The 15239-nt window shown below is 43.2% G+C and overlaps 3 protein-coding genes across 4 annotated transcripts; 1 reads left to right on the forward strand and 2 right to left on the reverse strand.

Annotated features, from left to right (window-relative positions):
- Positions 1-2146: 2146 nt before the first annotated feature.
- On the forward strand, positions 2147-5180 carry rep15 (RAB15 effector protein). The gene is made up of 3 exons (XM_060060959.1): positions 2147-2352; positions 2550-2944; positions 3250-5180. Exons 2-3 carry the CDS (start codon positions 2627-2629, stop codon positions 3790-3792), a joined length of 861 nt encoding a protein of 286 aa, XP_059916942.1. The 5' UTR covers positions 2147-2352; positions 2550-2626; the 3' UTR covers positions 3793-5180.
- Positions 4619-9936, reverse strand: poglut3 (protein O-glucosyltransferase 3). Of its 2 annotated transcripts, XM_060060956.1 has the most exons (6): positions 9614-9936; positions 8750-8947; positions 7902-8185; positions 7149-7365; positions 6435-6631; positions 4619-6320 (listed from the first exon to the last, which is right to left on the reverse strand). In XM_060060956.1, the coding sequence occupies exons 1-6, from the start codon at positions 9846-9848 to the stop codon at positions 5871-5873; spliced, it is 1581 nt and encodes a 526-aa protein (XP_059916939.1). In that variant the 5' UTR covers positions 9849-9936; the 3' UTR covers positions 4619-5870. The 2 variants fall into 2 exon arrangements, with proteins under 2 accessions (XP_059916939.1, XP_059916940.1); XM_060060957.1 differs by lacking the exon at positions 9614-9936 and having other exon boundaries at positions 7902-8096; positions 8750-8890.
- Positions 9937-10381: 445 nt separating this feature from the next.
- LOC132464530 (NADH-cytochrome b5 reductase 2) lies at positions 10382-14319 on the reverse strand. The gene is made up of 9 exons (XM_060060958.1): positions 14156-14319; positions 13757-13909; positions 13386-13458; positions 13009-13115; positions 12649-12778; positions 12424-12507; positions 12136-12221; positions 11709-11808; positions 10382-10845 (listed from the first exon to the last, which is right to left on the reverse strand). Exons 1-9 carry the CDS (start codon positions 14168-14170, stop codon positions 10673-10675), a joined length of 921 nt encoding a protein of 306 aa, XP_059916941.1. The 5' UTR covers positions 14171-14319; the 3' UTR covers positions 10382-10672.
- Positions 14320-15239: the final 920 nt, after the last annotated feature.

Consider the following 15239-nt stretch of genomic DNA (forward strand, 5'->3'; position numbering starts at 1 on the left):
ACCCCTTGTGTTTTTTTTTCATGACGACCAATAAAAAACGACAGTGTTACCACTTATGTTTTTTTTCATTACGACCAATAAAAAACAACAGTGTTACCCCTTATGTTTCATTTGATAAAAACGACAATGTTACCCCTTGTGTTTTTTTTCATGACGACCAATAAAAAACGACAGTGTTACCCCTTATATTTTATTTGATAAAGACAACAGTGTTACTCTTTATGTTTTTTTTCATGACGACCAATAAAAAACAACAGTGTTAACCCTTATGTTTTTTTTCATGACGACAAATAAAAAACGACAGTGTTACGCCTTATGTTTTTTTCATGACGACCAATAAAAAACAACAGTGTTACCCCTTATGTTTTTTTTTCATTACGACCAATAAAAAACAACAGTGTTACCCCTTATGGTTTTTTTCATGACGACCAAAGAAAAACAACTGTGTTACCCCCGATGTTTTATTTGATAAATATCGACAGTGTTACCCCTTATGTTTATTCCATGTTGACCAATAAAATAAGACAGTGGTACCCCCGTTGATGTTTTTGCGGGGATCCGAACCGAAGCTGTTTAGAGTGTTAACCTCCGAACTTATCAATGCACCGTCAAGACACCGAAATCATAATGGTTATACTTGACTTTGTAATTCGCATGAAATAGAAATAAGAGTCTTCCAACAGAGAACATCAACCAGACTTGAACCCCGGTCTCCAGGGGGATAGGGCAGAGTGCACACCACTGCACCACTGAGGCGATGAAAATTCTCTATAATCAATCATCAAAAAAGAGGATATACCTGACATTATAATGTATGTGTGTATTTCTATTATTTCCATTATGTTTTTTTTCATGACGACCAAAGAAAAACAACAGTGTTACCCCTTATGTTTTTTTTCTTGACGACCAATAAAAAACAACAGTGTTACCCCTTATGTTTTTTTCATGACGACCAAAGAAAAACAACAGTGTTACCCCTTATGTTTTTTTTCATGACGACCAAAGAAAAATGACAGTGTCACCCCTCATGTTTCATTTGATAAAAACGACAGTGTTACCCCCTATGTTTTAATTGATAAATATCGACAGTGTTACCCCTTATGTTTTTTTCATGACGACCAATAAAAAACGACAGTGTTACCCCATGTGCTTTTTTTCATGACGACCAAAGAAAAACAACAGTGTTACCCCCTATGGTTTTTTTCATGACGACCGACAAAAAACGACAGTGTTACCCCTTATATTACATTATGAAAATGAAGGCTTTCTTTTATTGTCACTTTGCTTCGTAAACCTTTAGAAATAACCTCCTGAATCCTTGTTATAACACTGTGTCTGATCACGGACCGCAACAGCTTGTCGACATGTTGTTAGTGTGTGAAATTCAGCACAGTATCTCGAGTTGATTCTAATTTCCACATTGTTTACTTGCTAACGTTTGTGAATAACATTGGCTAGTTGGCAGAACTCTTTTTACACACCAGTAGAGTGTTTATCAGGAGCGGAGCCCTGAATGTGACGTCACCCGTCATCTCGTCTCTGTAAACAATGGATGTTGCGCAGCATTTATTACGACGTCATTATATAGACTCTCTCTCAGCACCCCCACCTCGGACTGACTTCCAGCGTCCCTGAGAGGAAGTGAAAGTATAATTAAATCAAAAAACAACGATGAAACACAGCCAAAGGCACAATTTCTTGTGGTGTTTTGTCAAACATTAGGACCTATAACGATAGAATACACTACAGGCCAAGCATTCTAGATGGACATGGCTCCAGGACATCATTACCAGATGACACTGTTTGACACAGTGTCATCTCTGTGTCCCCAAACCCCAATGTGAAGATTTCTTCGGAACCTGTTGGGATGTTCCCTGAACAGTATTGATAGAAGCCACCGCCTCTCCCCTGCCATGACCTCATTCAGTAAACTTCATTGGCTTCCGGCCCCAAGATCTACCAGTGCGCCTTCTGTCCTCAAAAAAAGAAACATTTGCGTTGTTTACTCACTAATTCACCCTCCCCCGCCCTCCTCCTCAACCCCCCCGGCTAAGCCCTCCCGAGATGCTGTCACTCAAACCCAACAGGTAAGTTGAGTCTTCTGTTGACATAATTAAATACCTGCCTCATAAGCTGCGCCAGTGCTAACGAGGAGTCACCCTCGTAGAATCACTCTGCTGCTGTCTCGGGGTCTTCTCTTTTATTTTACTTAACCCGCCTGCCTTGCCTGCCACCTTTGACACCCAAGTGGACCCGTGAAGCGTCAGGTTGGGCTGGCTGTGCGTCTCAGCAGGGCCGCTGGAGAGAAGAGGAGGCAGAGCACTACTGGACCCCACAGACACTAGCATCCCGGTGAGTGCTTCTCTCTGCTAGCTCCTTGTTATAGTGTGTTATAGTTTGGTGGAGGTGGTTGTAGTCACTTCACTGCTTACATTTTACAATTGAAATGCACTTGCAGAAATACCAATAATAATGATTGTCCTTATGGTGGGCGCCATATGGTGAGCAATAACGGTGTGATTATTAATTATTGTTTGTGGTGCCTTCAGTGCATTCGAGAAACCAACATCGGACCAGACGCCTGTCCTCCACCTCAACTAACCCACAGACACACCGATCCGCCACCATGGAAGTGAGCAGCAACGGCAGCAACGGCAGCAGCAGCAGCATTAAGCCCCTGGCCAACCCCTTTGTGAACAGCAAGTTGTTGTCGTCCTTCCGAGCCTCTCTCCAGAAGAGGCCCCCCCCGGACACCAGCGGCACTGAGGGGTCCCCCAAGCCCAACATCTTCGCCACCCTGTGGCGACCCAACCTCACCAACACCGATGACTTCATCCCCCTCTACAGCGACTGCATTGCAAAGGCTTGCTCCAGGACCCAGGAGTACCTGCTCTTCAAAGACCCAGAGGACAAGTTCCACCCCACTCCCGAGGTGCTCACTCAGGTAACGAAATAGAAGAACACACCAAATAGAATAAAAGCCAATACTGACAAATGCAATATGCTTTCAATCCCTTAATTTTATCATGTTTACTTTGAACAATGGTAGCATATAACCAAAACGTCTCCCTGGTGAACAGCTACCTACATATTGTAGCTACTTCCAAGTTATTTGGTAAATTATACATTTATATGACGGAGCTGCTGAAAAAATGCATTTGTCCTCGTTACTTGTACTAACAAAAATGTTACCAAAATCCATTGTCCTCACGTCCCTTAGAAGTTAATTTTGACAGTTAATATTTGCAGATCTTCCTCATGACCTACATCGGTCAGAGCCTCAGCCTGAACATGACGGACCACTTCAACTGCACCGTGATGACCCCTGAGCAGCGCATCCTGCTGGGGGCCGACTGGGTGTGGGCCGTCCTGGAGAGGCCCACCAAGAACCCTCGCATTCAGATCGCCGTCAGGGTGCTGCACCTGCCCGACAGGGAGGGCATCGCGGAGGATTACCCTCCAGAGGGGCGCACAGAGTCCCTGCAGATGGCCCAGCAGGAGTCCAGCAACAAGACGGTGTGCGAGAGGATGGTGGACTTCTGCGCGTCCATCGGTAAGGACTGCTACGCGCTCTTCCTGTTCATGGGACGGAAGAACGACACGGGGAAGATCTACGGCGTGCTCAGCAACAACTTCCAGGCCGCCGCCGGGAAGGTTGATAAGATCGACCGGGATCTGATTGAGAACTTCTTTAAAGGCTCCCGGTACCTACACACCCCCACGGGGATGTTGCAGACCATTACCACCAAGAAGGACGAGGAGCCGCTCACGGTGCTAATCAAATTCAACTGAGCAGCTGTGGAAAGTTCTTTCATAGCCGTGTTCAAATGAGGGGGACATGATCGCAGAGAGGTGGTTCAAAACTCTGACCATCATTGGAATTAGCGTTACATGAAGTTAAGTTGCAACACCTTTCCTAAGTTAAATTGGCTACTATACCACTGCAGCACACATTTTTTTGGAATAGCCTATAATTGCCATTTTCATTCTTCCTAGATACCAATGTGCCTATTGTTTACATAAATAAATATAATATAAATGAATGCAAACATTGAAAGAGATATTAAGGGTTATTAACATGTTTGACTATATATGTTTTTTGTCTTTAATTATGTCCCTTCTATCTTGTGTCTTCTATCTACATCATAATTTAAAGGTAGTCCTTCCATAACTATGTCTAATAAGTAATTTTACTAATGTTTAAAATGTATAGGCAAGGTGACGGTGTTCATGCTTTAGACCACAGATTGAATTGAAAATTGAAATCATTAATAAAATGAATGAAATCCCAAGAACGGTTAAACTAGGCTGCAGAAACTTGCTTTCTCAAAACGTTGTTGAGATGGATTTATTGTATATTTATTATTACGCTTTTCCCTGATCAAAGATTGTTTTGTTTGAAACAACCGGATACTTGGATGTTTCAATAGCATGCTCTATTTTAAAGTTACATGGGACAACGCTTATAAATGGCAACGAACAAAAAGCCAGTGGCCAGGACTTTATTAAAAACACATACTGAATATCAAGTATAAAAAGAGATTAGATCTGCAAATAAATATTGTGAATGTAATGTTAGACAAATCACAAGAAACCAGCAGATTTTCCGTACCAAAAATTGCAATTAAGCAAACATTTTATTTAGAGACAGTTTGAAAATAATAGCATTTTGTCCTACAAAGTTAAAGTACCAGTTGATACGACAGGTACGGCAAACTCTCCCAAGTTATTCCCATTGACCTATTAAAGAAGGTTATTCCGCGGCAGTTTAATGAGAATTGCCTCCCAAACGTGAGATGTATTTTAGGGTTTCCATGGAGACCACCATCCACCATCCACCTGGGTCTGGAGAGCCAACAACCTGCTATACTCTTTTTCAATGGCATGATTATATTACGTTTCCATGGAAATATCCATTCGATGTTATATCCTACAATGCATGCAAATAAAAGTTCCTCGCCTGAAGCTATTTCTCCAGAGCTGATAATCAACAGCCCTCTTCGCTTCGTCACCGAGACAACTATGATCCGGTAAAGGGGGTATAGTGGTTTTATGTTGAAAGAGTAGTTCTTTAAAATACCATTGGTTGCCATGATAATGTAGTGAGGCACACACGAACATTTAATTAAAACAGACTCGGGGAATTAATTATTCCCTAAGTCTGAAACTTGGACAAATACTCACACACTCCAATGAACATAAAAACCTTCACAGTTGGGTCAAGTCATTGAAGTTTTTGAACCCCTGAACTCAAACATTTCAATGGGGCTTAGTTTCTTTTGCATTTGCCCTTTTCCCACTGGTGCATTTAAACTAAAATGCTTCTTGTTCTAGTGATGCAGCGGTAGCCATCTTTGTTGTGGTTGAAATTACCTCTATGGAACCAACCTGGTATTTTCCACCTCATTAGTAGATAAACGGTTGTGATTGGTCACTCTATCTCCTACCGGGCAGAAATCCTTTTGTATGGGAGGGGAGCCAGACCTTATCTGCCGAGCAGATGAAACATGAGCTTGCAAGACTCCTCTGGTTCCCAGAGGCTAGTTGTAAGTATGCATCCTTGGAAAAAGCGGAGCTGTAGCGTACAATTTGTGGGGGTCTGAGAGGGGGGGTGGTGTGCGGTTATTCAGCAGCGGTTGTTGTGCAGAGGTTTGAGAATCCGTGTGTTCCTCCATAGCAGACCGAATCAAGCTGGCCCCGACCCCGAGCAGGTCTATAACAAGGCCATCACATTGGTGTCTCCACGAGTTACTGTCCAGCTACATGTAATTATGAAGACAACAACATGTGGTAGAAAGGTTTCAACATCAGAGCTTTGAATACAGAGATTATTATTATTATTATTACAAAAGGGCGGGAGACTATTTCTGCTACAGCTCTACTTTGGCCATGGTGGGTCGGTCCTCCACCACCTTCTTCCTCTCACATGTGCAAGCAGCAGCGGCGAGGTCCTCGGTCATGGCTACCAGCTCCATGTCCGGGTGGAGTGTGGGTCTACTGGTCTGGCGCTTGGAGTACATCTCCAGCACTTTGTAATAATAACAGTACAGCCTGTTGGGCTGCAGCAGCTGGCGGACTGCAGCCTGGCCCCGCCTCGCCATCTCCTTCACTTCTGCGTCGTTGCTTTTGGCCCATTCGATCTTCTCCACCAGGTCGGAAAGGTCTCTCTGCACAGGAACGTAGTGCACGCCCGGTCGCAGGTGGACGTAGAAGTGCTCGTAGTACGGAGACCTCTGTTTGAGCACCAGACTGTTGCCCAGCATCAGGTAAGGAAACCTGTACGCGGCCACCGTCCCGTCAACGTTCACCTGGTACTTGTACTGGAAGGAGACGAGGGTGAGTGACGGGACTGCCCTGTCTTCGATATTATCTACGTGCTGCCATCTCCACAGAGGAAAGCCTTATCAAAGGATTCAAAAGTAATATTCCCTCACCTTGAAGAAGTCAAAGAATCCAACAAGCGGTGCTTTTCCAATCTCCTTCTCCCGATCCCTGAAGAAGAACCAGCCAGTGATCCCGGCGTCCAGCAGCTCCGGGTGCTCCTTGGACAGGGAGGCCAGGTAGAGCCGCTCCTCACGGCTGTCCCGACCGCGGAAGAAAGCCTGCTCCGTTTTGTTCCCCCAGGGAGGCCCTGCAGGACGGCCCGACACCGTGGAAGGAGGAGCAGAGGAACGTTACCAGAGGGGAGAGGAGGGGCCCGAATAGAAACCAAAGAACCAAACTGTATCAGCTGGTGCTTGTGGAGGGTGAGATACAAACAGAAAGACAGGATGACCAATTTATGTATAGGCTATATCATTATTTTATATATTTTTTTCAATGAGATTAATAGGTGTTATTTTATATTTCTGAATCCACTTTCTTCATCAGCTATGTCTCTAAAAAGAACGGTGTATTCTGTTTTTACATGCTACAGTCGCTGACTGTAATAACATTTCTCCACCATGTTCTAGAGACCAATCTAAGCAGCCATGGAGAAATGTAATTTGATTACTTAATAGCACTAGAACAGTCAGCACTAAGCAAATCAGGGTTTTGTGGTTACAATCTAGGAGGGAACTCATGGAAGTGAGCTCATTTGAATAAAGACGCCCCACCCAGCGAACCCAAAAATGAAAGTCACCAGCGTCCCATGGCGTGGGGCTCACCTGTGTTGCCCTGAACTGACAGCAGGTCGTTGGTCACCCCTCGCATGGCCTCCAGGGTGGAGTGGGTGACGTCGTACGTGGGCAGCACTATGTCCCGGGTGTCCTCTGAGCCACACCAGGAGAGGATGGGAACCGGCCCAGGATCGGCACCCACTGCCCTCTTTTCCATCGGCCAGTCTCCAACGTTGATGTAGAACTCCACGTCAGGTAAACGCACCTTCAGAATAAAATTAAATCAGGAGATCCCGTGAAATGGGACAGCTCACCTGAACTGCTTTCATTAGTATGTTCCATTTGATAGTCTACCCTCAAGGAGTCTCAGTTATCGGACTTTAGATTGATTGTCTAAAGTCTGACAGCAGGCTAGCTCAAACCTGGGGGAATGGGGAGCTTCATACTTTCATATAGCAAATTCGGCCAGCACTAGTAAACCTTTCCCGTAGCAGGTGGGAAAAGAAAGCATTCTGGCCGGACACCATTATTCTGAGAAAAAGTGTCGATAAAGGTTTCAAATCATCACTGTTTAGACTGGACACCGTGGAAGTAAACTTGATAAAAATCCCCTTTTGAAAGCTTCACAAACTCTGCCCAATGGGATACAAGGCGTAACTCCGCCCACACGCCCCTATTGGGTTTCTGACCAAAGCTCTGTGCCGCCGCCTTCAACTAGTCCTGCTACACATCAGTAGGCATGTTGGTCCCGAGATGAACCTGCGGCAGGCATAAAGAACACCACGCCAGAGGGGCTCCTACCTTCCTGGCCAGCGAGAGCAGGATCTCGTCGGAGAACATCTTGAAGTCGGTGTACTTGCCGAGGGAGCGGCGGTACACCTGGTTCCCCAGGACGGCGTAGTGGATGAGCCCCCCTCTGTTGGAGAACCTGCGGGGGACCTCCTGACGCAGGTAGCCCAGGTCGACGGCGGGGAAGGAGGACAGGTCCCTCACGATCTGAGGATCCGAGACGGGGCATTGCATGACGCCCTCCCAGACGGGGGCGTCCACCTCGGGGCAGTCGCAGTATTCATGATATACAGGTCCTTAAAGTACAGTAAGGAGTCACCGATCCAATTCATACACTAGGGCCCAATCCCATTTCTACCCCTTACCCCTTCCCCCTTCCCCTTACCCCTTAAACACAAGGGGGAGGGGGAAGGGGAAGGGGTAAGGGTAAGGGGTAGAAATGGGATTGGGCCTAGAATACACGTGTCATGCTCTGATCCAGGGGACATGGTCGTTGGCTACTTATGGGACCACTATCCAAAAAAGAAATGTATATTTTATTATTATATTTTGATGAACACATGTTGTGTTGGTGTCCACAAAACCAATGGGCCATCTGTGCTCATAAAATGAGCTGTAGGTATGATTTGAGCGTTGAGAGGAAGATTTTAAATTGAAACAACCTAAAGAACGCCCCCTCCCTCCCTGCCACCAAATGATCACCTCGAAACAGATCATCTAATTCACTAACGGATGGAAGGATTGCGAGGCTATTGATTTTTTTTTAATTTTTTTTTTTACAAATGAGACTCAAACCATACCACTTCAATCTCCTACAGCACCTTTAATAAGAAAGGCCCCAAGCACCAGGCAGGCCTCACCTTGCAGAAGATACGGTGACTTGGCCACCGGAGCGCTGCGGTGGAGGACTTGGATGCTGAGGCCCTTCACTGAGGTGCCGTACAGCCTGTACCGCACCAGGAAGGTGCCATCGTCCCTGTCCAGGGGCGGCGGGACGTGGATGCGGACATGATCTTTAGGGTGCAGCGGGCTGATCTTCACTGTGAAAGTGTCTTTCCCTAGAAGAACGATTAACACATACAATTATATTGCCTTTCTGTAATCCTACTACTGTTGCATAAGTCAACATCCATTTGAACTTGCTTTAACATGCTCTGACGGCAAGAAGATCATTATAAACGCATGTATGTAGAACTTGCTGTATATATTGATGCATAAATCTCCTTCACACAGAAAGAAAAGGGCACATCTAGGCTAATAATGAGTCTGTTCGTGTACATTTACAGTATGTAGGACAAACCAAAATAGTGCATAATGGTTTTTGCTTAAAGACCTGTATGATATCATGTATCTAGTGCTGTCATTCATCATTACGCATTGTCTTTGTCCTGATGGCAGTATGTATAACAAACCGACTAAAATTAAGGAAGTAAGACAGAGTGGAAGTTTCCCTCAGGATTTGCAAACCCAACAGTAACCAGTTTGATAGCCTTCTATTCTGCTTGTCATTGTCAATTGATAATATAATGCAAATAAGTGTACTATTGTATTTTTAAATACGTTAGCTGTGAGAATTAAATTACACGTGCAGGCAATGCCATCGGAACAAATTGTGTGTTTTCAGAAAGTCGACGATACTGAGAGATTGACAAACAGTGCAACATTGTTTGTCTGGCTCCAGATAACGGGAGATGACATCTCTCATTTATATTGTTTTTGTTTACCTGGGGAGCTGGTGAAGTTTTCTCCTTTTGACGTTACTGCTTGAATAAAGAAGTATCGAACTGGCAACACTGCGTTGGGTTCGAGTCCTGGGCCCCATATGTGAGAACTTTCTGTACAGATTTCGGATGTTTTGCAAACAGGAATTATCCAAGTGTACACAATCAAAACGAGGTAACAACGAAGTGAAGTATTTTTTAACAATTCGAAAAGACCGCCTGTAAGTTTGCGTAACATATTTCTTAAAAGTCAGTCACTAAAACACTCATGCATCATCAAAGAACTTCGCAAGGGTCTGTCGAGATTTCATAGAAACCGGTGAGAAACGCCCATGCGGAAACGAATAAGCCAAAATGGTGATCTGTGATAGGCCAGTTCCCCATTTGGGGAGGATCCATAATGTGGCCAACATCAATAGCATCCGGAGTGGCTTGGCATATTAACTTATGATTGGCTTAAGACATTGACAATTTCTTTGTCAATGTCACAAATCAATACCTAAGAGGGAATAGATCATTATGTCCGTTACAAGGAGGTTATACGATTTTGGAGGGACCAAGATTTACTAGATTTGGTTGTATATTAAACATTTTGTTGCTTCAAAATGTCTACTGTTTTATGTTGATTTTATAGTTGTTCCGCTTTCCGTAAGTGTCCCCCCAACCTGTGCCTTCATGTATTGTTGTTAACAACAGATCCCTTAACCTAACTGGCTTATCATCTTCTTTTTCGGTCGGACAGGTTCCTTCAAATTAATGATCCACCCTAGCTTTTTGCAATTGTTTTTTAATTTTTATTCAAAGGCTCATATGTACAGCATTTTCTCAATCACTTCATAGTCCATGACAGTTGGTATGGGTCATAATGTTGACTACAAAAATGAAAAACATGAACAGCAAAAGACTCCACTATTGATGGTCACTCATTCACCAGTACTTCACAATCCTCAGGTGTTTGCATTAAGTCCTTCCCTTTAGATGACACAAGTCCCAGCCGTGTCCTTCACTGTCAACACTGTTAGCCACGATGAAGGGTAGCCCTGGGCCACATCATAGACTACTCTAATATGCAAAGATGTTGTCTGTTTTGTAGCCCAGTTTCTCCAGATTGGGCAGACAGGCGTACTGAATCATGGGGGGCGGGCCGCACAGGACGATGAGAACATCGCTGGATGCAGGCGGGAAGTGCTCTTTGATCATGTCACTTGTCACAAATCCTGAACTGTAGCTCCAGTCTGGAGGACAAGACATGAAGAAGAGAACATGAATTAAATTGATGCAACCCCACATTTAAACAATATTTAGATATGCATTAAAGGGCTCTGCCTCCACCCTACTAGACACACATTTTCAATTGATTACAATTTAAATCAAATGAAGGCTAAACACATATAATGATTTTGGTTGACCTTGCTTGCTTTCATACACTTTTCCATCCATATTCAGAAAATACTACTTTTTGTGCCATGCAGCAAGATAATGTTTTGCTGAAGTAAATAGAACATTTTCGTTTTTTTTGTATTCTGAATGTGTGTCAACTAGTACAAAAACAAGTAACAAGTGCTTACATCTACAGAAAGTAATGTCTTCTTTCAGGGCAAACAAAAATAACCTTAACCGTGAATAACAATTAACATCTAATGTGCATGTTGATTGGGCCATTAATGATCACACACAATGTGTTTGAAGTTTAAACTGCTTCTCATGATGTAATACTTGATGCAAGTATTTGCTTTAAGGATTATAAAAAGAATGTGAGCCAACGACACAGCTGTAGTTACACCCTGTTTTAGAGCCTAACATGGCTTCCTAGCCTTCGTTGTTTTCTTTACCAGCCCCACCCTCCAAAAGCAATTCTATTTAATATTAGGCATATTTCATTGCCATTAGGTCATACTTTTTTGAAGAGATTTTGAATATGGAGGTATAATGATAAATAGTTACACTCTGCATGTACAGCACCAAGTAAAACATTTTGTTTACTTACGTATATGTTTGCAATTAATTGTGGATCTGTTTTCAGCAGTAGCATAAATAGATTTTATGTGCTGCATATGAGGTTTGGTCTCATATGAGGTTTTATCAGACACCAACTTACCTTTTGGAGGTTTATCCAAAGTAAACCATAGTTCCAGTGTATCCGGGTGGTTAGCCTTCACTTCTGCCAACTCTTCTCTTAGTAGAATATCTTTCTCAGTCTAAAGAGGAAAACATTTAAATATTGTTTGTGCCATTATTGCAGAGTCTATATCATAGTCATATAAGGATTTACAAAAAACAAGCCCAGGTCACGTTGACAATAAATTGCATTATTTTGGGGGAAATGACGCCCCCTGCAGCCCCTGCTGTATAAGACAAGGTCTGAAGCTTTTCTATTTTGCAAGGGAGTGTTTGGCAGGCGAAACAGCGAAGAAAGTCGGTCATAACAGTATACGACTGTTGTTTGGTACATCCTTTTCCTCATTACTGCATAATCCACTTTGTTTCAGTTAAAATTGAAAAAAAAAACATTTGTAGATTCTGACCTGGTTAGCAAATATGAGACAACATTTTGTGTCGTCCATATGGTCTGCTGCGATGCTGCGAATCAGCTGCAACATTGGAGTGATACCTGTAAGAAGAATATAATCACATTCATTTGTAACCTTTTCTACCGTTACATACCGTGTTATAATTTCTTTGTTCACAAAACCAAGGTATCAATTGTATTTGCTTGACTACAGCCACAGTAGTCAGTTTTGGGAATGCAACAAAGCCTATTATTACTAGAATATCCCACATGACGTTTATTTACAAGAGAAAAGTACATGTACCTGTTCCACCAGCTATCATGGCAATATGTTTGAACGTCTTAATCTTTGGTTCAGACTTCTTGTCAGGGCGGATGGAGAATTTACCTACAGATGTGGGGGATTTAATCACAAAGCAATTGCAATAAACAAAGCATGCAACACAAATCCTAGAATACACATACACTGTCATCTGCTGGCCACAATATGGTACTGTCTAGTATGGTCTCCTTTGCACACATAACATACCATTCCCATTGTACACTAGCAAGCCACTAGGTCCTCGGAAATCAATGGCGTCCCCCACAGCCATGTCGTCCAGGTACTGCGACATCTTCCCGCCTGCGGGGAAGGATGGGTGGGAGTCCTTGTAGTAAACCTAGACAATGACACGTTCCGCACATATGATATCAATCCAATTTGCCAACGTGAGCCTTTTCTCCTTGTAAGACCCTATATCCTGATCATACAACCTTTAAAAGTTGTTCATTTGTAAAAGGATGCAATATAAATAGTTTCTCAAAGATGCTGTTCTAATTTTAATATAACATTGTCCTAAGACTAAACAGTGTTTGTTTTTCATTGTGCAATAATGACGTGAGGACATACCTTGACTACGAGGTCCACGTATCCCTGGTGCTCGTCGCTGGTGACCGGGGTGTACGCCCTCACAGTCAGACTGCCGTTGACTTTGGCGGAGAGGTACACGTGCTGACCTGGGGCAACGAAGAGGTGAGAGGGAAGAGACCGCCGTCACCGCCTTGTATATCAATGTGGTACAAGTATGGACTAGTAGGGACCATAGAGAAGTCCCATAATAGTGTCCTTTGATAAATCACTTGGCACAAAGTATCTATAATGACGGCTCGATCATATCGAAAAGGCTGAGAAAGATAGAAAAGCCTTATGGACCAGTTACTGAGTTGTCTAACTTTGGTTTAACTCAGTGAGTGAAGATGCAAGAGAGATAAAGCCAGTACGCATACCTATTGGCAGTCCCAGGATATGGGTTGGAGACGGCAAACCAAATCTAAACTTCTTGGTGTCATGACTAATTTCCTGAAACGTGACAAAGTAAGTAAGGATGAATGTTCAAATGTTAAAAAAAAAGAAGTAATTTCTGATAGAGATAGTTCCCTGGCCCAGTTTGTGGCTTGGAGACCAATGTGTTCCCAAAATAAAAGCTTGTAATCGTATGTGGCCTAGTCAATAGTGATAATCTAAAGTAAGTTATTCAAAGTTTCACTTTCCCTTTCATGAAGTATGACCACAGCTGCCCTAACCCTCTTCTGCACACATTTTGTTCAGCAGGCGTGACACAGCCAATCTTTTATGTTTGCATGTGTTTCCAATGTACCTCTTTATCAATAAGACGGAGTGGATATTTGATGGTGGCATCCTGCAGAGTCACCAGCAGCTTCCTTTTCTTCTGGGTTCCTCCTGAGCCTCTGAAGAGGAGGTACAGCACTGACACTGCCACCAAGCTCAGGGCCGCTATCACAGGGAGGGTCTGTCAAATAGCATCAAAACACCTGTTTAAAGAAGTCTTTAAGTTGTAGATACAATTTTGATTGCAAGTATATTTGTTTAATTATTTCAGATCAAGTATGATACACATACATTTCAGCTTAAAATAAGCAGGTCAATCCTGTGGCACGCACTGGACCAATCTAGTTCAATAGTTGTTAATTACTTATGCAGGCTAAATAATGGACAACATATCCTCAAATGTAACAACATTGGAATGAATGCTTACCAGAATCTGATCCATAGCTGTTTAGATTATGTAAAAGTGCAACCTGTATTTGACTCTTACTGGACTTATCAGAGTGCAGAGTATGAAGGAGCACTTTTCCCCTGGTTGCACTTTGACATCAGCTCCCTCCCTCCCTCCCTCTCCCTCACGTACACATGGGCCTCAGGGGGCGAGGCTTGAAACAAAGGTCAGTAACGGAAGGTTGAAGGCACCAATTAGGAAGAGGGATCTGATATTCCACACACAAGGGGGAGTGTACGGAATGCTGTCACACCACTGAGAGAGAGAGAAGGAGGAGGTGGCAGGAGGACAGTGGGCGGGACCCACAGTCCTAGATCTGCTCTACATAATAGTAATATACTGTGTTACTGTACAACCCTCTGTTACCAGGCAGAGAAATGGAAATACATTACTACAGTGATTTTATTCAAACAAATATTCAGAAAATCAGGTATCATTTATTCTGAAAATAAATACACATAAACATACTTATGTTTGTAAGAGTTTGGATCTGACTGAGTTAAATGACAATTAAACATATCTTTTCACAACAGCAAAAAGACAAGGAATAGCAGTGGTGAAGGTTATGGATGTACTAGAAAGAATAGTAAAGAATAATAACTAGAAAGTAAATGTCGTTGACACTAGGGCCAAAGACATGTTGCTCATCGACCAATGGAATTAGGCTTTTGTTCTTTGTGACCTCAGTGTAATAGATGACAAGGTGTGTGTGTGTGTGTGTGTGTGTGTGTGTGTGTGTGTGTGTGTGTGTGTGTGTGTGTGTGTGTGTGTGTGTGTGTGTGTGTGTGTGTGTGTGTGTGTGTGTGTGTGTGTGTGTGTGTGTGTGTCCAACCGTGTGTCTATCATGAAATGTTGGTAGTAGGCCTATATGAAAATGAACACCGCTACCTGCCAAGAAAAGTTTAGCGCCATCCGGTGGAAAAGAGTAGCGGGAGATCTGAGTGCAGCTGCAGCAACATGGAGAGAAGTACATTCATCTGCAAATGCTAACCACATCGTAAAGATACAAAGATGGTTGAAAATAGGCTAGGTAGTCCTTTAAACTGGTAGGGTTTGTAATGCA

Source organism: Gadus macrocephalus, chromosome 9 (assembly GCF_031168955.1).
Source record: "Gadus macrocephalus chromosome 9, ASM3116895v1".
NCBI lineage: Eukaryota > Metazoa > Chordata > Actinopteri > Gadiformes > Gadidae > Gadus > Gadus macrocephalus.

Excerpts from the sequence above, each read along its gene's own strand:
- rep15 (XM_060060959.1), top strand. The coding sequence starts at position 2,627 with ATGGAAGTGAGCAGCAACGGCAGCAACGGCAGCAGCAGCAGCATTAAG. Across the intron at positions 2,945-3,249 it reads CTCCCGAGGTGCTCACTCAG|ATCTTCCTCATGACCTACAT; the intron begins GTAACGAAATAG and ends TAATATTTGCAG.
- poglut3 (XM_060060956.1), bottom strand. The coding sequence starts at position 9,848 with ATGTTACGCAAACTTACAGGCGGTCTTTTCGAATTGTTAAAAAATACT. Across the intron at positions 8,948-9,613 it reads AAACTTCACCAGCTCCCCAG|GGAAAGACACTTTCACAGTG; the intron begins GTAAACAAAAAC and ends TCGTTCTTCTAG. Across the intron at positions 8,186-8,749 it reads GTCACCGTATCTTCTGCAAG|GACCTGTATATCATGAATAC; the intron begins GTGAGGCCTGCC and ends CTGTACTTTAAG.
- LOC132464530 (XM_060060958.1), bottom strand. Across the intron at positions 13,459-13,756 it reads TCCGTCTTATTGATAAAGAG|GAAATTAGTCATGACACCAA; the intron begins GTACATTGGAAA and ends GTCACGTTTCAG. Across the intron at positions 13,116-13,385 it reads TATCCTGGGACTGCCAATAG|GTCAGCACGTGTACCTCTCC; the intron begins GTATGCGTACTG and ends TCGTTGCCCCAG.